We start from the raw sequence: 23629 nt of genomic DNA on the forward strand, positions 1-23629 counted from the left end.
TATTTGCCAAAATCAGTCGCATCTTACGAAGTACAATAATAAAAATCAGATGTTTTTCCAAATTTTCCATTCTAAAATTCTGTCGTCTATCTTGTATTTTTTTATACAACCTAACTAAATTCTTCTCTGTGGGAATAACATTAAGAAGAAAGAAATTCAATAAAGATTCATTATAAATCTCGGTACATACACATTTTTTTCTCAGCTTACTTTCGTCGAGAACATTTGTACAATATTTTTTCTAAAATCGCTTTGAAACAAGTTTTGATTGGTGGAGATTTGTTATTTTAAAAATAACATAATATTTCAAGACGAAAACAAGTTAAAACAGTCGTATTAAAAAATATGCAATATAAATTTAAAAAAATCATTTACCGTTTTTCCACATGCTTATGAATTTATTAAAGTTATGACCTTTAATGACCTTAAAAAATAAATAAATATTTTATCTTGACTTGCCAATAACAGGCACGAAATACTTCATGCTCAGTCGACATGTACCTAGTTAAACTTTAATTATTAATTTGGACAAACCACCCTTATAAATCAAACTGGCTAATGTAAACTGCAGCAAACGAATTTTCAGGTATATTTATTTAGAAAAATACCAGAAAAGCCCAAATAGATGTTTAGATGTTCTTAAATTTTCTCCAAACAGAAATGGCAAATATTTTTTTTAATTGACAGAACTGCAAATTGCATTTGGACAATTTTGATTCGTTGAGAGTAACCTGAAGTAGTACAGCAAACGAACGCTTAATTATAATTAATTTAAGTAAATAATTCATGATATTTATCAGTTGTAATAAATAATTAATTCGTTTCCTCGTTACTCGTATAATGAGTTGTGATAACTAATTACTAATTAATTTGAATTAGCTGAAAGTAACAAGGGAATTTGATGTAGATTACAGACAGTAGGTTATTATAGGGGGACAAAAAAGCCTGGGTCGGGCCTGTGCACCGATCGTAGCGCTACCTGGTGTCAACTACTGCGACCCAAGTCGCAAACTAAATTAATTAAAAAAAAATAAAAATCCAAATTAAAATAGCACGAAATGATTACTGATTTGCAAATGAGAAAACACCGAAAGTGAGGAGAGCCCTTGTCGATTTATTAGTGATTATTTTCTTCCCGCAACGTCGCTCGCCCAAGCGCCGACGTACGTCGCACCTGTCACAACTGTCACAAAAAACATAAACACGCCAGTCGTGAATATTCCGGCATCGAAATAGGTAGTGCGAAAGTTTGATCCGATTTAAATTCAATCAAACCTCCACGTCCTTCCACATCCACCTATAAATAGCACCCGAAAGGTCAAACCAATTAAAACCGAAACCCATCAAGTGGCCGTCGCTCACAATGGTACCTGTCGGAACAGTCACAGTCTCGCACCGACCACCAGCACCCGCCAACAATCCGCACTGATACCAACTCGCGAGCGCTATCTTATCAACAATCACCATTTATATCAGTCGAAATCTCCGTTCGCCGCAGTTTCCGCCGAATGCCCGCCCAGTGAACCGAGCCCCCATGGTACAGTTTTCGGCAACGATGGGCCAGAACGCGAGCCTGCCGAAGCCGGGCCGCCGGAAATCGCTGCGCTCGTTCACCAGGAAGTCGCAGACCCACGCCAACCTCAGCCACACTTTCACCCTCAACGACAACGAAGACAAGATCGAGCTGCTGAACATCAACCAGGCCAGCGAGGAGGAGCTGATGACGCTGCCCGGGGTGAACCGGGAGGTGGCGCGGAGCGTGGTGGAGCACCGGAAGGCCATCGGCCGGTTCCGGAAGGTGGAGGACCTGGCGCTGGTGCGGGGCATCGGGGCCGACAAGCTGGAGGCGCTGCGGCCCGAGATCTGCGTCAGCAGCAGGAAGAACCTGAGCTGTGCGTCCTCGAGGGCGCAGAGCTACGACAGCCTGAGGAGCACGGACTCGCGGCTGACGGTGAAGGGCAGCAGACTTGTTAATGTGAATAAGGCGAACGTTTTCGAACTGCAGTGTGTGCATGGGGTGACGCAGGAGATCGCAGCGGCTATAGTACATTACAGGGGCAAAAAGGGGCCCTTCAAGCAGGTTAGTGGGGTTACACAATCGTGGTTTCAAAGTACTCGTTTTTCGATTTGAGATAATTGTTATCTTGTGTGCTTAGTTGGTGCTTAGTTTTTAATGGCAAGGTTTTTCGGTTTGGTCAATGAGAGCGAGACGGAATGTGGGGCGAAGTGCCAACCTTGGAAGTGGAAAAGGAAAACGGGAAGCGGAAGTTGATACCACAAAAATTTTGATAACGAAAAAATCATTGTTGGACAAGAACTAATCCATTTTGGGTACAAAATTGGCAAAAATTAATTGGTAGCGAAACAAGAACTTTCCTAATGAATGTTTCAGCGGTTTTAAATGTGAATTTAAAGCGAAAAATCGAATGTCATTAATTCATTATTGTGCCGCCTTTCGGAAAAACCAACCATACTATACAAACGAAAGTGGTTAAGAAACCTCAGTGCGTCAATGACTTAGATAACAATCTCTGCTTACTATTTTGTCCATTTAGGAAATAAAATAGTAGAATTGAAGGCAAACGTGTGTTGTCAAGATTGATCTTTTAGACTAATTATTCAACTAAAAACAGAACGATGACGCCTCAATTATTTAAACGGCATTTTTTAATCAGGTTAACCTTGTGTAAAACAACATCTTGTTAGAAAAAGTGCCCGTAAATGCACAAAAAATTGTCCACGTGCTGATTCGAAAAATACAGCGTGTTTTTGGTCTCAGATAACGATTTTCGAAATATTCGGCTTCAAATTATTATTTTTTTTTAATAAATTCTAAAGATTGCTATAATTCAATTGGCAATTCCGAAAAAGTGGTAGTTATCGAAGAAACGGAAGCGGAAGTAACTTCTACAGGTCAAAATCTACAAGAAAATGTGTTCAGGAAATTTTCGAAAAATCAGGTTAACCTTGTGTAAATAAATTATTACTTCTTGTTGAAAACATAAGATACTAAAAATTAAGAAAAAGGTCGAAAGTTATTTCGACAGAACTTCCTTTGCTTTTGAACTACAGCCCAACAAATCCTACTTCTTTGAAAAATTATAAAAAAAAAAAATGTGATTTTTTTAACCCCTATGAAGTAAAAACTACTGGCGTAAATAACACTTCAGCAGCTTTTCCGACTTGAATTTTTCAATATTTATTTTTATTTTGTTTCTTCAGTTTTTCGAGTTTTCAAGTTTAAATGTTTCAATTCTTCAATTTTTCGATTTGCAGTTTTCCTATTTTTCTTTTTTTTTTTTGTTACGATTCGCAGCTCTTCGAGTTTTCATTTTTAAATCAGTAATAATTACAGTTTTAAAAATTTTCACTTTTTCAATGTTACGATTTTAGAATTTTTCCATTTTTCAGTTACTGGATTTTAAAACCTTCTCATTTATTAGAAAAGTAAAAGTATTGAAAATTTGAATATCGAAAACTCGAACATTTGAGCAAAATTCCTGAAGTCGAAAAATCGAAAGGAAAAACAAAAAGTCAAAAAACTGAAGAATGAGAAAACTTGAAAAGCCGAAAATTTCAAAAATCAAAATTTGAAAAATCTAAAATCTATAAATCTCGATTACAACATCGAGAAATCTAAAAATCTAAAATTCGATTAATCAAATGTTCGAAAAATAAAAAACTCAACACATCGAAAAGTAAAACAGTTGAAAAATTTAAAGAATGAAAAACCGAAAATATGAAAAATCAAAAAATCTCAATCGCAAAATCGGGAACACGATAAATCGAAAAATGGAATCTTGAAAAATCGAAAAATAAAAAAATTGAAAATTTGAATAGCGAAAACTCGAACATTTGAGTAAAATTCGTGAAATCGAAAGGTAAAACAAAAAGTCTAAAAACTGAAGAATGAGAAAAATTGAAAAGCCGAAAATTTCAAAAATCAAAAATTGAAAAATTTAAAATTCGAAAAATCTAAAATCCATAAATCTCGATTACAACATCGAGAATTTAAAAATCTAAAATTTGCTGAATCAAATATTCTAAAAATAAAAAAATCGAGACATCGAAAAGTTGATCAGTTGAGAAATTTAAAAATTGAAAAAAGGAAAAATTGAAAAATCTCCATCCAAACATCGAAAATTGGAAAGACGAAACATCGAAAAGAAAAAAATTTTAAAACCGAAAAACTGAAAAATCGAAAGGTAAAAAACTGAAAATTCGAATATCTAAAACTCGAACATTTAGCAAAATTCGTGAAATCGAAAAATCGCAAGGTAAAACAAAAAGTCTAAAATCCGAAGAATGAGAAAAGTGGAAAAACCGAAAATTTCAAAAATCAAAAATTGAAAAATTTAAGACTGGAAAAATCTAAAATCCATAAATCTCGATTACAACATCGAGAAACCGAAAAGTCTAAAATTCGATGAATCAAATATTCGAAAAATCAAAAAATCGAGACATCGAAAAGTAAAACAATTGAAAAATGTAAAAACTGAAAACGGATAAATTGATAATATGAAAAATCAAAAGACTTCAAATTCGAAAATCGAAAAATCTCAATCGCAAAATCGGAAAGACGAAAAATCGAAAAATGGAAACTTGAAAAATCGAAATCTATAAGACTCAAAAAATCAAAGAAAAAACAAATTTTACGGCCGAAAAACTAAAATTATAAACTGAAAAATCGAAAGATAAAAAATCTGAAAATTCAAATATCGAAAACCCGAACATTTGAGCAAAATTCGTGAAATCGAAAATTCGGAAGGCAAAACAAAAAGTCTAAAAACTGAAGAATGAGAAAAATTGAAAAGCTGAAAATTTCAAAAATCAAAAAATTTAAAATTCGAAAAATCGAAAATCTCTATTACAACATTGAGAAATCCAAAAATCTAAAATTCGGTGAATCAAATATTCGAAAAATCAAAAATCAAGACATCGAAAAGTAGAAGAATTGAGAAATTTAAAAACTCAAAAAAGGAAAAATTGAAAAATCTCCGTCCAAACATCGAAAATTTGAGAATTCGAAAATCGGAAACACGAAAAATCGAAAAATGGAAACTTGAAAAATCGAAAACTATGGAATAAAAAATCGAAAAGAAAAAAATTTTAAAACCGAAAAACTGAAAAATTCAAACTGAGCAAATATTCGAAAAACCAAAAATCGAGACATCGAAATGTAAAATAATTGAAAAATTTAAAAACTGAAAAAATCGAAAAGTCTCAAATTCGAAACTCGAAAAATCGAAAAATGGAAAATTAAAAAATCGGAAACTATAGGAATCAAAAAATCAAAAATTCAAAAGAAAAAAGTTTTAGAACTGAAAAAAGAAAAGATAAAAAAAATTAAAATTCGAATATCGAAAACTCGAACATTTGAGCAAAATTCCTGAAATCGAAAAATCGAAAGGAAAAACAAAAAGTCAAAAAACTGAAGAATGAGAAAAGTTGAAAAACCGAAAATTTCAAAAATCAAAATTTGAAAAATCTAAAATTCGATTAATCAAATGTTCGAAAAATCAAAAATCGAGACATCGAAAAGTAAAACAATTGAAAAATTTAAAATCAAAAATTAAAAATTTAAAATTCGAAAAATCGAAAATCCATAAATCTCGATTACAACATCGAGAATTTAAAAATCTAAAAGTAGATCAGTTCAGAAATTTAAAAATTGAAAAAAGGAAAAATTGAAAAATCTCCATCCAAACATCGAAAATTGGAAAGACGAAAAATCGAAAAGAAAAAAATTTTAAAACCGAAAAACTGAAAAATCGAAAGGTAAAAAACTGAAAATTCGAATATCTAAAACTCCAACATTAAGCAAAATTCGTGCAATCGAAAAATCGAAAGGTACAACAAAAAGTCTAAAATCTGAAGAATGAGAAAAGTGAAAAAACCGAAAAATTCAAAAATCAAAAATTGAAAAATTTAAGATTTATGGATTTTAGATTTTTCTATCTAAAATCCATAAATCTCGATTACAATATCGAGAAACCGAAAAATCTAAAAATCGATGAATCAGATATTCTAAAAATCAAAAAATCGAGACATCGAAAAGTAAAACAATTGAAAAATCTAAAAACTGAAAAAGGATAAATTGTTAATATGAAAAATCAAAAGATTTCAAATTCGAAAATCGAAAAATCTCAATCGCAAAATCGGAAAGACGAAAAATCTAAAAATGGAAACATGAAAAATCGAAATCTATAAGACTCAAAAAATCAAAGAGAAAACAAATTTTACGGCCGAAAAACTAAAATTAAAAAACTGAAAATTCAAATATCGAAAACTCGAACATTTGAGCAAAATTCGTGAAATCGAAAAATCGGAAGGCAAAACAAAAAGTCTAAAAACTGAAGAATGAGAAAAATTGAAAAGCTGAAAATTTCAAAAATCAAAAAATTTAAAATTCGAAAAATCGAAAATCTCGATTACAACATTGAGAAATCCAAAAATCTAAAATTCGGCGAATCAAATATTCGAAAAATCAAAAATCAAGACATCCAAAGTAGAAGAATTGAGAAATTTAAAAACTGAAAAAAGGAAAAATTGAAAAATCTCCGTCCAAACATCTAAAATTTGAGAATTCGAAAATCGGAAACACGAAAAATCGAAAAATGGAAACTTGAAAAATCGAAAACTATGGAATAAAAAATCGAAAAGAAAAAAATTTTAAAACCGAAAAACTGAAAAATTAAAAACTGAGCAAATATTCGAAAAATCAAAAAATCGAAACATCGAAATGTAAAATAATTGAAAAATTTAAAAACTGAAAAAAGGAAAAATTGAATATCCGAAAATATGAAAAATCGAAAAGTCTCACATTCGAAAAATCGAAAAATGGAAAATTAAGAAATCGGAAAGAAAAAAGTTTTAAAACTGAAAAAAGAAAAGATAAAAAAATTGAAAATTCGAATATCGAAAACTCGAACATTTGAGCAAAATTCGGGAAATCGAAAAATTGAAAGGTAAAACAAAAAGTGTAAAAACTGAAGAATGAGAAAAATGGAAAACCCAGAAATTTCAAAAATCAATAATTGAAAAATTTAAAATTCGAGAAATCTCATCCAGAAATCGAAAAATCTAACTTGAATTTTTCAATATTTCTTTTTATTTTGTTTCTTCAGTTTTTCGAGTATTCAAGTTTAAATGTTTCAATTTTTCGATTTGCAGTTTTCCTATTTTTCTTTTTTTTTTTTGTTACGATTCGCAACTCTTCGAGTTTTCATTTTTAAATCAATAATAATTATTGTTTTTAAAAATTTTCAGTTTTTCAATTTTACGATTTTAGAATTTTTTTTTTTTAGTTACTGGATTTTAAAACCTTCTCATTTATTAGAACAGTAAAAGGATTGGAAATTTGAATATCGAAAACTCCAACATTTGAGCAAAATTCTTGAAATCGAAAGGAAAAACAAAAAAGTCAAAGAACTGAAGAATGAGAAAAGTTGAAAAACCGAAAATTTCAAAAGTCAAAATTTGAAAAATCTAAAATTCGATGAATCAAATGTTCGAAAAATAAAAAATCGAGACATCGAAAAGTAAAACAATTGAAAAAGTTAAAAACAGAAAAAAAGAAAAATTAAAAACCGAAAAATCGAATAGTCTCCATTCAAAAATCGAAAATTAGAGAAATCGAAAATTCGAAAAACGGAAAATTGGAAAATCGAGAAATTTCAATTGGAAAATCGAAAAGAGAAAAAAACATAAACCGAAAAACTGAAAAATCGAATGATAAAAAAATTGAAAATTCGAATATCGAAATAATAAATCTCGATTACAACATCGAAAAATCTAAAATTCGGTTATTTAAATATTCGAAAAATCAATAAATCGAGACATCGAAAATTGAAAAAACTGAAAAAAGGTAAACTTGAAAAACCGAAAATATGAAAAATCAAAAAATCTCAAATTCGAAAATCGAAAAAGCTCAAGTGCAAAATCGGACAAACGAAAAATCTAAAAATGGAAACTTGAAAAATCGAAAACTTTAGGAATAAAAAAAACGAAGAGAAAAAAATTCAAAACCGAAAAACTGAAAAATCGAAAGATAAAAAAGTCGAAAAATCTAGAATTAGATTAATCAAATTTTCGAAAATTCAAATTGGAAAACCGAAAATATGAAAAATCAAAAAATCCCAAATTCGAAAATCGAAAAATCTCCATCCAAAAATCGAAAATTGGAGAAATCGGAAAATCGAAAAATCTCAATCGCAAAATCGGAAAGATGAAAAATCGAAACATGGAAACTTGAAAAATCGAAAACTATAGAATCAAAAAATTAAAAATAAAAAATTTAAACCACAAAATAAAAAAACTGAAAAATTGAAAGAAAAAAAACTCAAAAATTGAAAATTCGAAAAATGAAAAATCGTATCAAAACGATTGAAAAGTCTAAAAACTGAAGAATGGAAAAATTAAAAATCCAAAAATTTAAAAAATCAAAATACGAGAAATCGGAGATACAAAAATCTCAATTGAAAAAAACGAAAATTAGAATACTAAAATCGAAATATTGGAAAGTCAAAAAATTCAAAAATCGGAAGGTAACAAAAAATAAATATAATTAAACTTTTCATATTACAAAAAGTCTGATTTAAATTGTAAAGTTTCCAAAATCTACGTAAACTATGTAGTTCTTGAAATTTTAACACCTACACACGTGTGATAAAATTATAAATTAACTTGAAAAAAACAAACTTGAATTCTCACGGCCGCGAAACGCAAAACTGCACATTCCAACATGATATAAATTGACTTAAGAAGTATTTTATCTTTAGAAAAACTACGATAAGTATGTGGAAACCAAAAAAAAAACAAAAAAAATTAATTAAACTCAGTTGTTCTCGAACAACACAACGTCCAATTAGTGCACGCGCAAACAACAGCAAACAATTGACAATACGTTTTACCATATCTCGGAAACATATTAAATGAAGTATTGTTTCTTGTAGCTTTACTCAATACATGTCATTATAACCTAATTGCAACCTTTAAAACGCAGTACAAAGTTCAAGACCAAATCGCGCGCGAAAAACCGCCATGAACGTCATTCGACGTGACGTCACCACACGTGACGCGTCTTCAGCGCATGAACCAATTCACGACACAGTCACACAGGCCCCTGCGACCCCACTTTTATTTAATTAACCACCCGCCAGGAAACATCAATACTGACAAATCCTTCCATTTATTTAAAACGCTACCACTCCTCGAAAGATTATGGGTTTCCTTCAAATTTAATTTTTCTAATTGACTCGTTTTAAATTACAAGCGAACATGCAACCGAAACTATTAGCAAAAATTAGCCAAAAAAAGACAACGTGACCTACATTAAAATATGGTCAAATAAAACCCGCCACTTCCTGTAAAGCCGGAAGCGTCTACAGTCACGATTTCGTACCTTACACTATAAATATGCATTTTTAGCGCAAATTCGTAAACTTCCTGGAGGTAAAATCACGGAAGCAAATCCGCGAAAACGCTATAAATGTCAATCTCCGTTTTCATCGACTCGAATCGAAGTTGTTTTTTTTTAATCGCCGGTTGTTTGTTTTGGCGTCATTGTTGAACTCCGTCGGTGCACGCGGCCGGAATATTCCGACTCCGATTATCTCATCGCGGCCAATTATCCGGCGCATAAAACTCCCGACAAAAACACAAAAACACGCGTTTATTGAAATTTATGAAGCGCTAAATGTTTAATTAAGCGTGATATGTTTCGGATAGATAGACCTCCCACGTGCTGTGATAACAAACACAGATTTATATAAACGCGAATTTGTATCATCGCGGCTTTGAAATACAAATAAAAACACAGGTCTGACTAATTGTTTTCGTCACGGTGGACGGGATTGTGCTTGGAGGTTATTTTAATCTTGCAGTGTAATGATGCAGCGTGCAACGGGGGGCTTTTTACGCGCGTTGCACGGGAACACCGACGATAATGCGAAATAAAAATAGTTTTTGCGGGGTCGGGACGTTTCATTGGTCAGTTGTGTCGGGTGATGCTCGGTTTACATAGCAACAGAGTTGTGAACACAGGTGAAATTTTTTATCGGTGCGAAGACTTCGTTGCGTAACTTGATGTTGTTGACTTTGAAAAATTATAATATTTTCGGCAAATAATTTAGAAAAAAAGCTGGTTTTATTCGGACGGTGAACTTACGGAATTGGAAATGTTACAATCAAGTTTATGGTTATTAAATTGGCCTTGATTTTAGGGAAATTAGGTGATGTTGGTAACACCAACTCAGTTTGACAGTTCGGTCAAATAAATTCAAAAGGCAGCAGTGCCAACATCATTATTTTAAAAACTAATTTCATGACCTACTAGACGACTTGTTTCAGTCATGCTATTAGTGTGCTACTAACGTGACCGATTGTTGTCAAATTTTGGATGGTATAAGGACTACCATGTAGATGGTACAAAAGTTAACATCATAAATCTTGTTTATTATTACTATTTTATATAATAAGATACTCTGGGGATGGTCGTCTATGATTTTTCAACTTTTCCTTTATTCAATTTTCCAAATTCTTGATTTACAATTTTTAGGTTTCCAAAGTTTTCATTTTTGATTTTTCAATTTTACAGTATTGCAATTTCTCCATTTTTTATTCGGAAAGTTGAAAAATCCAAAAAAAAAAACCAAAATATTGCAAAATCGAAAAATTGCAAATCAAAGAATGAAGAAACGACAAATTGAAGCATTGAAAAACTAAAACTCGGAACGACTGAAAAATCTAAACAAATAATGAATCGAAAAATTGGTAAAAAGAAAAAACGCGAAGGAAAAAACTGGAAAACCCAAAAGTTGTAACATCGGAAAATTATAAAATTGTCTAAATCGTAAAGCCGAATAAATGTAAAATTGAAGTACCGATTTTTTTTACTTTTTGCTTTTTAAGCTTTTCGGTTTTTCGAATTTTAGATTTTTTGATTTGTCGAGTTTTCAAATTTTTGGTTTTTCATTTTTTTTTATTTGTCGATTATTCAATCCAGACTTCGATTTTTCTAATTTCCCATTTTTCGATCGATATTTTTCGATTTTCGAACTTTCCAATGAGACTTCGAGTTTGAGATTTTTCCTTTTTTCAGTTTGTAGGCTTTACGAGCGTTTTATTTTTTTATTTTTCGAACATTTGTTTAATAGAATTTTGGATTTTTCTACTTCTTTTCAATTTTTCCATTCTTTAGTTTTTAGACTTTTTTCGATTTCTTGAATTTTAAATTTTCCGTTACTCGAATTTTCGAGTTTTCGGATGTTCGAATTTTGTTTTTAACTTTATGATTTGTTGATTTCTCGAATTTACAATTTTTTGATTTTCGGATTTTCCAATCGAGATGATTTTCTAATCTCTCATTTTTCCATCGATATTTTTCGATTTTAGAATTTTTGAGTTTTCAAGTTTTCGGGTTTTCAATTTGTGTATTCTTTCAATTTTTCAGTTTTTATAGTTTTCGGTTTTTGATAGGGATTTTTCGATTTTCGATTTCCCAAGGTTTCAGTTTTTGATTTTTCAAATTTTCGGTTTTTAATTTATGCATTTTTTTATTTTTAGACTTTAATTTCTCGAATTTTCAATTTTTGATTTTTAATCTTTTAGTTCTTTTACTTTTCAACTTTTAAATTTTTACAATCTTTAGTTTTTTGATTTTATTTTTTTACATTTCGATTTTTTGTTCTAGATGTCAATGGTCCATTTTTCGAATTTTCGATTTTCGACTTCTAATTTCCGATTTTTCGATTTCTTAGACTTTTCGAAGTTGAGATTTATCCTTTTTTTAGTTTTAAGGTTTTATGATTGTTTTACTTTTCAATTTTTCGAATATTTGTTTTATAGAATTTTGTATTTTTCGACTTCTAGATTTTTCAATTTTCGAATTTTAGTTTTCGATTTTTCTAGTTTTTGATTTTTCGTATTTTCGGTTTTTCCATTTAGTTTTTAGACATTTCAATAAATTGTTTTACATTTCGATTTTTCGATTTCCCCAATTTGAAATTTTTTGATTCGAGTTTTCCAAGTTCGAATTTTCATTTTTTTTTTGACTTTTTGATTTGTTGATTTCTCCAATTTTCAAATTTTTCGATATTCGATTTTTCCATCTTTTTAGTTTTCTATTTCTGTATTTACTTTTTTTTTGTTTATAAAAGTTTTAATTTTTGCGAATTTTCGATTATTCGATATTCCAATTTTCAGTTTTCTTATTTCCGATTTTTGTATTTCTCAAGTTTTCGATTTTTCGATAGTCGACTTTCGGATTTTCGAGTTTTTAATTTTTTGGTTTTCGATTTGAGGATTGAGGTGTTCTAAGGCTTTTGAGGATTATGGTGTTTTGAGGGTTAAGGTGTTCTGAGAATTTGAGATTTTTAGATTTTCTAATTTTAGTTTTCGATTTCTCTAGTTTCTGATTTTTTGATTTTTCAAATTTTGGTTTTTCAAGTTTTCTACTCTTCACTTTTTTGACTTTTCAAAAAATTGTTTTACCTTTCGATTTTTCGATTTCTTGAATTTTAGATTTTTCGATACTCGAATTTTCATTTTTTTACTTTTTGATTTGTTGATTTATCGGTATTCGATTTTTCCATGTTTTTACTTTCTATTCCTCGATTTTTCAATTTTTCAATTTTCGGTGTTCTAGAGAGTTTTGAGGATTTGAGATTTTTGGATTTTCGAATTTTAGTTTTTGATTTTTCAAATTTTCGGTTTTTCAAATTGTCCATGGTTCAATTTTTAGACTTTTCAATTCTTTTACTTTTCAATTCATGGATTTTTTGATTTCTCGAGTTTTCGATTTTTTGATTTCTCGAGTTTTCGATTTTCGAAGCTTCCATTCTTTAGTTTTTGGACTTTTCAATTCTTTGATTTTTAGATTTTTCAATCCGAATTTTTTTAATTTTATAAATTCCCATTTTTCCATCGATATTTTTCAGTTTTCGATATTTTGAGTTTTTTTCGCAGTGTTTTTGATTTTTCAATTTTCCATTTTTCGAATTTTCGATATTTCGATTTTTATAATTTTCTGTTTTTCGATTGGCATTTTTTGATTTTCAATGTTTCAAGTGTTCAATTTTTGTTTTTTCAAATTTTCAGTTTTCCAATTCTTCCATTTTTCTATTTTTAGACTTTTTAATTTCTCGAATTTTCGATTTTTGATTTTTTATTTTTAATCTTTTAGTTCTTTTACTTTTCGACTTTTAAATTTTTACAATCTTCAGTTTTTTTATTTTATTTTTTTACATTTCGATTTTTTGTTCTAGTTTTCGATTTGTCAATGTTCCATTTTTCGAATTTTCGATTTTCGACTTTTCTAATTTCCGATTTTTCGATTTCTTAGACTTTTCGAAGTTGAGATTTATCCTTTTTTTAGTTTTAAGGTTTTATGATTGTTTTACTTTTCAATTTTTCGAATATTTGATTTACAGAATTTTGCATTTTTCGACTTCTAGAGTTTTCAATTTTCGCATTTTAGTTTTCGATTTTTCTAGTTTTTGATTTTTCGTATTTTCGGTTTTTCCATTCTTTAGTTTTTAGACATTTCAATAAATTGTTTTACCTTTCGATTTTTCGATTTCCCGAATTTAAAATTTTTCGATACTCGAATATTTGAGTTTTCGAAGTTCGAATTTTCAATTTTTTTTGACTTTTTGATTTTTTTTTTGAAAAATTTCTCCAATTTTCAATTTTTCGATATTGGATTTTTCCATCTTTTTAGTCTTCTATTTCTGTATTTACAATTTTTTGGTTTATAAAAGTTTTAATTTTTGCGAATTTTCGATTATCGATGTTCCAATTTTCAGTTTTCTTATTTCCGATTTTTGTATTTCTCAAGTTTTCGATTTTTCGATAGTCGACTTTCGGATTTTCGAGTTTTTAATTTTTTGGTTTTCGATTTGAAATTAAGGTGTTCTAAGGCTTTTGAGGATTATGGTGTTTTGAGGGTTAAGGTGTTCTGAGGATTTGAGGACTAAGGTGTTCTGAAAGTTTGAGAATTAAAGTGTTCTGAGGATTTGAGGATCAAGGTGTTCTGAAAATTTGAGATTTTTAGATTTTCTAATTTTAGAGTTTTCGATTTCTCTAGTTTCTGATTTTTTGATTTTTCAAATTTTGGTTTTTCAATTTTTCCACTCTTCACTTTTTAGACTTTTCAAAAAATTGTTTTACCTTTCGATTTTTCGATTTCTCGAATTTTAGATTTTTCGATACTCGAATTTTCATTATTACTTTTTGATTTGTTGATTTATCGGTATTCGATTTTTCCATGTTTTTACTTTCTATTCCTCGATTTTTCAATTTTTCAATTTTCGGTGTTCTAGAGAGTTTATGGTGTTTTGAGGATTTGAGATTTTTGGATTTTCGAATTTTAGTTTTTGATTTTTCAAATTTTCGGTTTTTCAAATTGTCCATGGTTCAATTTTTAGACTTTTCAATTCTTTTACCTTTCCGATTTTTTAATCGAGATTTTTGGATAAATATTCGATTTTCCGAATTTTAGATGTTTTGATTTCTCGAGTTTTCGATTTTTGATTTTTAAATTTCCCATTCTTCAGTTTTTCAATCCGAATTTTTCGATTTTTCGAATTGGAGATTTTTCAGTTTTCGATATTTTGATTTTTTCTGGAGTTTTTGATTTTTCAATTTTCCATTTTTCAAATTTTTGATTGGCATTTTTCGATTTTTGGTGTCTCAAGTTTTCAATTTTTGTTTTCTCAAATTTTCGGTTTTTCAATGCTTCCATTTTTAAATTTTTGACTTTTCGAATTTAAAATTTTTCGATTTTTCCGAGTTTTCGATTCTTGGTCATTAATTTTTTTTGTTTTTCTATTTTGCATTTTCTCGAATTTTAGTCTTTTTGATTTTTCTAATTTTTCATTTTTTGATCGATTTTTTTCGATTTTTCAAATTTTCGGTTTTTGAATTTATGGAATTTCCGACTTTCCGAGTTTTCAATCGAAAGTTTTGCATTTTCGAGTTTTAGATTTTTTGATTTCTCTAGTTTTCGATTTTTGATTTTTCAAATTTTCGGTTTTTAATTTTTCCATTGTTCAGTTTTTAGACTTTTCAGTTTGATTTTTCGATTTATCAATCGGAATTTTTCGATTTTCGATTTTTCGAATTTTAAATCTTTCGATTTCTCGATTTTGTCCTAGAGTTTTGATTATTAATTTGTTTAGTTTTTAATATTTCGAATTTTCGATTTTCGACTTTTCTAATTTCCGATTTTTCGAATTTGAGACTTTCCGATCGGGATTTCTGGAGTTTCCGATTTTTTAATTTTTGAGTTTTTCAATTTTTCCATTCTTCAGTTTTCAGATTTTTCAATTCTTTGATATTTCGATTTTTCAATCCGAATTTTTTGATTTTTCTAATTTCCCATTTTCCATTGATATTTTTCGATTTTTCGAATTAGAGATTTTTCAATTTTCGATCTTTTAATTTTTTGTCCTAGAGTTTTTAGTTTTTCAAATTTCCGTTTTTCGAATTTTCGATTTTTATAATTTTCTGTTTTCGATTGGCATTTTTCGATTTTCAATATCTCAAGTTTTCAATTTTTGTTTTTTAAAATTTTCAATTTTTAGACATTTCAATTTCTCGCATTTTTGATTTTTCGAATTTAAAATTTTTCGATTTCCCGAGTTTCCGCAGTTTTCGATTCTTGATTATTTTTCGATTTTTCAAATTTTCGGTTTTTCAATTTATGGAGTTTTCGACTTTCCGATTTTTCAGTCGAAATTTTTGCATTTTCGAGTTTTAGATTTTTTAATTCTCAAGTTCGAATTTTCATTTTTTTACTTTTTGATTTGTTGATTTCTCGAATTTTAGATTTTTTGGTATACGATTTTTCGGTATTCCACTTTTCCATCTTTTTACTTTCTATTCCTCGATTTTTCAATTTTTCGATTTTTGGATTTTCGGTGTTCTGAGGCTTTAAGGATTGTAGTGTCCTGAGGATTTGGGAATTACGGTCTCTTGAGAATTTAAGGATTAAGTTCTCCTGAGACTTCGAGGATTTAAGGATTACGGTGTTCTGAGGATTTGAGATTTTTGGATTTTCAAATTTTATAGTTTTCGATTCCTCGAATTTCTGATTTTTCAAATTTTCGGTTTTTCAATTTTTCCATTCTTCAGTTTTTAGACTTTTCAATTCTTTGATATTTCGATTTTTCAATCCGAAAATTTTGATTTTTCTAATGTTCGATTTTTCCATTGATATTTTTCGATTTTTCGAATTCGAGATTTTTCAATTTTCGAACTTTATAATTTTCTGTTTTCGATTGGCATTTTTCGATTTTGAATACAAGTTTTCAATTTTTGTTTTTTCAAATTTTCGATGATTCTATCTTTCAATTTTCGGTCATTTCAATTTCTCGCATTTTCGATTTTTCAACTTTTGAATTTTTGATTTTTCGATTTTGCAATTTCTCGAATTTTAGTCTTTTTGATTTTTCTAATTTTTCATGTTTTGATCGATATTTTTTGATTTTTCAAATTGTCGGTTTTTCAATTTATGGAATTTTCGACTTTCCGATTTTTCAATCGAAATTTTTGCATTTTCGAGTTTTAGATTTTTGAATTCTCAAGCTTCAATTTTTGATTTTTCAAATTTTTGGTTTTTCAAATTTTCCATTCTTCAGTTTTTATATTTTTCAATTTGATTTTACGATTTTTCAACCGGAATTTTTCGATCATTGCTAGTCTTCGATTTTTCGAATTTTCGATTTTCGACTTTTCTACTTTCCGATTTTTCGATTTAGACTTTTCGTATTTGAGATTTTTGATCCAGATTGTTATTTACGACATTGGTTTTTACTTTATAAGACTATCACAAAACAAAATTCGCACACCCTGTATACAAAATTAAATTTCATAAAAATATGTCAATTGTAGATAAGATCTCGACCCTCTTTTTGTTCTCATTTTTTTTCTCTACGAACCATTTTATCGCCAGAATGAAATTTTTTGCCAAGACGTCAACCGAGTGGTGAAAAAGTTCGAGCACCCTAAAACACTCCGTTCACCACAAACGTCATATTTCGCCAAACAAGAGTTATCTTTTAGGGAAATAATCAACAAATTACACGTTTGTACAACGATTACCAAATCATCACCGTCATTCGATGAATGAAAAAGCAAATTTATCGCCATTCGTCATCACATAAGTGGATTTAATATGTTGCACTTATCATCATCGTGTGTACTTTCAGTAGTAGTAGAGTAAATAAAACGCCAATTCGATCAACAAACTTCCCCACTCGATAAAAATACTTCCCTGTTTTCCAAACAAAGAAAAAAAAATGTCTGGAAGTTGTGAAGCGTTGGTTTTCGTAATGAACAACGCAAGGTGTAAAATATTTAATAATCGCCTTATCTTGATTATCTGAAGTCGGAAAGGACATTGTACTCCTTCCTAGAACCCGCTTACGATAAACGTTGAGTAATAATTAATTGTTCTATTTTAAAAACTTTTTTTATTCGTTGCTCGGAAAAGTTCACCGCGTCAAGATAGCGGAATTTACGTCTGGGAAACTCTTGAGACCCAAATCAACGAAACTTCTCCCGAATTAGCACCTCTAAACCCACGTCTGACCAGCGTTCGCCCAACAACACAATTGATTAGCGATAACGCGCTAGAAAGCCGCAAAGCCGGCGAAAATCCATAGACCAGGTGAAACAAATTCGCTTTATGCGCAAATAGACCTGTCAAAGCCATTCCTCTTTCGCTCATGCAAAGACGTCTTCCATGCCCGATTGCGTAGGCTCGGCCCAAAATCAATAAAAATTTAATCACCCTAATCTACGCCGACCAACGCACAACCCGAATACTCGTAAAACGCAGAGCAACAGCTTATCAACACGAAAAAAAATTGATGAGACACTCAATACAAGTGCCAACACTGACCGCCAGAAAGCACGAAAATAGCGGGGTATTAATAGGCGCTTCGAAACCCGTAAAGCAGAATTCGATTTTATTATTACCGCTCGAAACCGGATGCTTTTGTTTTAATTCGGATCGGGAGAATTCTGCGCGCGAGATTTTATCAATGGATTAAATTCGGATCGGGTAAATATTTTTTCGAGATGCATAAATTACGGGTGGAAATGTTTGGGTTACACGGAAAAGTGTGAGGTAGGCAGTGGCGTGCCGGGGAGGGTGGGGGGATGTGGGGGTGTGCGCAGGCGCGGAGCGATCGTAAAAATGGCGGCGAAGTGTTAACCGCGAAAAGCGGAAAGTTGAGTGGAATTTATGGTTGGTTTATGATGTTTTTGAATTAGAGTTTCCTGGGGTTAATGGTGTTCGGTTTTAGAATCGAATTTATGCGGAAAATTTCGGTTTGTTTTACGATGTTTAATTTATATTATTTTTATAATCTATTTATATTTTTATTTCCTGAGCGTAAGCTGTCTGCCAGTCGGTCTGTCTGTCTGTCTGTCTGTCTGTTTGTCTGTCTTGATGACTAGTTGTGGTTCATCAATGCTCTCATAGTTTTACTTCTCTAAACTAAGGAAGTGTTGTAATCGAGTCAGTTATTTTACTTTTTGATTTTTCGATATTCGACTTTGCGATTTTTGAATTTTAGATTATTCGATTTCTCGAATTTCAGGTTTTTGATATCCGAATTTTCATTTTTTTACTTTTCGATTTTCAGTTTCTCGAGTTTTCGACTTTTTGAATTTTCGATTTTCGATTACTCTAATTTTCGATTTTTCATTAGAGATTTTTGGATTTTGGATCTTTTGATTTTTGGTTTTTGAAATTTTTGGTTTTTCAATTTTTTCATTTTTGCAATTTTTAGACTTCAATTGTTTTATTTTTCGAATTCTGGAGTTTTCGATTTTTGACTTTTTGTTTTTCGATTTCTTTATTTTTAAATTTTTCGACTTTCCGATTTTTTTATTTCTAATTTTCGACTTTTTTATCGAGATTTTTCGATTTACCTTTTCGAATTTTATATTTTCGTCATCCCTAGTTTTCGATTTTTTGATTTTTCAATTTTTCGTTTTTTTTTCAATTTTTTCACTCTTCAGTTTTTAGATTTTTCAAACTTTTTAATTGTCTTACCTTGCGATTTCTTAATTTTTCGGATTTTGGATTGTGCGATATTCGAATTTGTCAATTCTCCGTTTTTCGATTTTTTCCTTCGAGATTTTTTGATTTTCGATGTTTGAATTTTTCGATTTCTTGATTTTTCTTTTTTTGGATTTTTCGATTTACTGATTTTTCCGTTTCAAATCAATATAATTTTCAATTTTTTTAAATTTCGATTTTTTGATTTCCAGAGTTTTCGATTTTCCAATTTTCCGTTTCGAATTTTCGAACTTTCCCATTTTTCAAGTTTGTGCTTTTTCAATTTTTGATTTTTCTAGACTTCAACTGTTTTACTGTTCGATTTTTTGATTTTTGGATTTTATGGATATGTATTTGATTCATCGAATTTTCGATTGTCAATTTTTCGAATTTTCAATTTTTATATTTTTCGATTTCTGATTTTTTAAATTTTTGGATTTTTGATTGTTCGATTTTCGGAGTTTTCGATGTTTAATTTTTCGATTTTTCATTTTTCAAAATTTCTTTTAATCCATTTTCCATTCTAATTTTTTTATTTTTCGGTTTTTTTGATTTTAAGAGTTCTAGATTTTTCAATTTCCCAGTTTTCGAATATTCGACTTTTCTTTTTTTCAGAATGTATTCGGTTTTTCTAATTTCGGATTTTTCGATCGAAATTTTTCAATTTTCGAATTGAAGATTTTCCATTTTCGATTTCTCGAGTTCACGATTTTCCGATTTTTCAAATTTTTGGTTTTTCAGTTTCTCGTTTTTTCAGTTTTTGGACTTTTCAACTGTTTTACTTTTCGATTTATCGAATTTTAGATTTTCAATTTTTTGAATTTTCGATTTTTTTATTCGAGATTTTTGGATTTCCGAATTTTCGATCTTTGATTTTTCAAAATTAATTTTTTTTTCAATTTTTCCGTTCTTCTGTTTTTAGACTTCAGTTGTTTTACCTCTCGATTTTTCGAATTTTCGATTTTGCAAATTTTTCATTTTTCGATTTTAGAATTTTCTGTTTTTCGATATTCGACTTTCGATTTTCGATGTTTTGATTTTTCGACTTACCGATTTTCGATTTTCGATTATTCTAATTTTAGATACATATTTTAATCAAGATCTTTGATTTTTCCAATTTTAGATTTTTCAATTTACGATTTCCTGAGTTTTCGATGTTTTGATTTTTCGATTTCAATTTTTTAAATTTTCATTTAGTCAATTTTTCCATTCGTCGATTTTTAGACTTTTCCATTATTTTACTTTTTCGATTTTTCGATATCTAGGATTTTAGATCTTTCGATATTCGAGTTGTCGAGTTTTCAGTATTCGAATTGTCATTTTTTTTACTTTTTGATTTTCAAATTTTTCAAATTTTGGCATTTTTCAATTTTTCCATTCTTCACTTTTTAGACTTCAGTTGTTTTACCCCACTATTCTTCGATTTCTCTTGATTTTTGGAGTTTTCAATATTCGAATTATTCGATTTGCGAATTTTCGGTATTCGACTTTTCGATTTTCGATGTTTTGATCTTTCGATTTTTTAATTTTTAAAATTTTGGTGTTTTTTATTTTTTCCATTCTTCAGTTTTTGGACTTCAGTTTCACCTCTCGATTTTTCGATTTCTCTGGATTTTTGGAGTTTTCAATATTCGAATTTTTCAATTTTCCATTTTTCGAAGTTTTGATTTTTCGATTTTCGAATATTCTATTTTTCGATATTCGACTTTTCGATTTTCGAGGTTTTGGTTTTTCGACTTGCCAATTTTTCGATTTTCGATTATTCTATTCTAATTTTCGATGTTTTGATCGAAATTTTCAATTTTTTGAATTTCGATTTCCCGAGTTTTCGATGTTATGATTTTCCGATTTTTGGTTTTTCAAATTTACGCTTAAAAAGTTTTTCATTCGACGATTTTTCGACTTTTCAGTTGTTTTACTTTATATTCGAAATTTCGAGTTTTCAGTATTCGAATTTTCAATTTTTTTACTTTAGGATTTTTTGAATTCTAGAGTTTTAGATATTTAAATTTCCCATTTTTCGAATATTCGACTTCCCGATTTTTCAATTTTTCGATCAAAATTTCCTAATTTTTGATTTTTCAAATTCGTGGATTTTCAATTTTTCCCTTTTCAGTTTTTAGACTCTTGAACTGTTTTACTTTTCGATTTATCGGATTTCCGATTTTCAATTTTTTGATTTTTCGATTTTTAAAATTTTCGGTTTTTCAATTTTCCGTTCATTAATTTTTGTACTTCTCAATTGTTTTACCATTTGAATTTTCTTTTTTTTTTTTACTTTTTGATTTTTTGATTTCTCGTATTTTCAATTGTTCGAATTTTAGATACATATTTTCCATTTTAGGCTTTTCGAGTTTTCCATAACCGACTTTTCAGTTCTTTTCCTTTTCGATTTCTCGATTTTTCAGTTTTTCAACTTTTTGCTTTTTCGAATTTTTTGTTCAGTTTTTAGAATTTTCTTACTTGTTGATTTTTTGAGGTCTCCAGTCTTCGATTTTTCGATAATTCGAATTATCAATCTTACTACTTTTCGATTTCTCGATTTTTTGATTTTCGAAATTTCCATTTCTTCATTCTCCAGTCGTTAGACTTCTTCGAGTCTCCAAATTTTCGATTTTTCAAATTTGTGGTTTTTCCTTTTTCCCTCTTTTTAGTTTTTAGACTTTTCAAATGTTTTACTTTTCGTTTTTTCGAATTTTCGAGTTTTAAATTTTTTAATTTTTCAATCGAGATTTTTGAATTTTAGATTTTTCCATTTACGATTTCCCGAGTTTTCGATGTTTTAATTTTTCAATTTCTAATTTTTCAAATTCTCGAATTTTCCATAACCGAATTTTCAGTCCTTTTGCTTTTCGATTTCTCGATTTTTCAGTTTTTCAATTTTTTGATTTTTTGAATTTTTCATTGTTCAGTTTTTAGACTTTTCAATTTTTCGAAATTGAAATTTTCAATTTCCTTGTTGATTTTTTGAGGTCTCGAGTCTTCGATTTTTCGATAAATCGAATTATCAATCTTATTACTTTTCGATTTTCTAATTTCTAATTCTCGATTTTTTATTCGAGGTTTTTGGATTTTCGAATTTTAGATTTTTCGAGTTCTCGATTTTTTTTTCAAGTTTAATTTTTTCAATTTTTCCATTCTTTTTACACTTCAGTTGTTTTACCCCTGGATTTTTTATCGATTTCTCGGATTTTAGATATTTGATATTCGAATTTTTCAATTTTTCATTTTTTGAGTTTCCGATTTTTCAAATTTTTTATTTTTCGATTTTCGAATTTTCAATTTTTCAATCTTCGACTTTTCGATTTCCGGTTATTCTAATTTTCGATATTTAATTCAAGATGTTTGATTTTTCGATTTAGGATTTCCCGAGTTTTCCGCGGTTTAATTTTTTGATTTTTGATTTTTCAGATTTTCGTTTAATAAATTTTTCCATTCATCGATTTTTGGACTTTTCCATTGTTTTACTTTTTTAGTAGAGAATTATTTTACTTTCCGATTTTTCGATATCTGGGATTTTAGGTTTTTCAAGATTCGAATTTTCGAGTCTTCAGTATTCGAATTTTCTATTTTTTTCACTTTGCGATTTTTTGATTTCTAGAGTTTTAAATTTTTCAATTTCACAATTTTCGAACATTCGACTTTCCAATTTTTCAGTTTTCTGTTTTCCTAATTTTGGATTTTTCCATCGAAAATTTTCAATGTAAGTTTTTCCTTTTTCCCTTTTTTCAGCTTTTAGATTTTTCAAATGTTTCACTTTTCGATTTTTCGAATTTTCGAGTTTTAAAATTTTTAATTTTTCGATCGAGATTTTTGAAATTTTAGATTTACGATTTCCCGAGTTTTCGATGTTTTAATTCTTCGACTTCTAATTTTGCAAATTCTCGTGTAATAAAATTTTCCATTCGTCGATTTTTAGACTTTTAAATTGTTTTACTTTTCGATTTTTCGATATCTGGGATTTTTGATTTTCGAATTTTTCTGTATGTCGATATTCGATGTTTTCATTTTTCGACTTACCTTTTTTTCGATTTACGGTTATTCAAATTTTCGATATTTTTATCGCGATTTTTTATTTTGCCAATTTTCGATTTTCCGATTTTCGATTTCCCGAATTGTCGATGTTTTGATTTTCCGATTTTAGGTTTTTAAAATTTTCGCTTGATAAGTTTTTCGATTCGATGATTTTTAGACTTTTCAATTGTTTTAATTTAAAAAATAAAATGAAATATCCAAATTCAATTTTCCATGTTTTCAATGTAAGATTTCCTATTTTCGATTTCTCGAGTTTCCTATTTTTTGGGTTTTCAAATTTATGGTTTTTCCTTTTTTCAGTTTTTAGGCTTTTCAACTGTTTTACTTATTTATTTTATTTATCGGATTTCCAGTTTTCAATTTTTTGATTTTTCGATTTTATGAATATGTATCTGTATTATTGAATTTTCGGTTTTCCATATCTCGAGTTTTCGATTTTTTGATTTTTCAAATTTTTGGTTTTTCAATTTTCAGCTTTTCAACTGTTTTACCTTTCGATTATTTGATACTCAAATATTGGAG

The 23629-nt window shown here is 29.1% G+C and overlaps 1 protein-coding gene across 1 annotated transcript in view; it reads left to right on the forward strand.

Annotated features, from left to right (window-relative positions):
• Positions 1-1443: 1443 nt before the first annotated feature.
• LOC135136988 (endonuclease/exonuclease/phosphatase family domain-containing protein 1-like) overlaps positions 1444-23629 on the forward strand; it is a 33255-nt gene continuing 11069 nt past the window's right edge. Inside the window, exon 1 of the mRNA XM_064066510.1 lies at positions 1444-2080. Coding sequence (XP_063922580.1) covers positions 1535-2080 — 546 coding nt within the window. The 5' untranslated portion in view covers positions 1444-1534. The remainder of the gene's footprint in view (positions 2081-23629) is intronic.

This window comes from Zophobas morio, unplaced genomic scaffold, assembly GCF_036711695.1.
Source record: "Zophobas morio isolate AGI-343-1 ecotype UQ-CSIRO unplaced genomic scaffold, CSIRO_AGI_Zmor_V1 ptg000028l, whole genome shotgun sequence".
NCBI classification, from domain to species: domain Eukaryota; kingdom Metazoa; phylum Arthropoda; class Insecta; order Coleoptera; family Tenebrionidae; genus Zophobas; species Zophobas morio.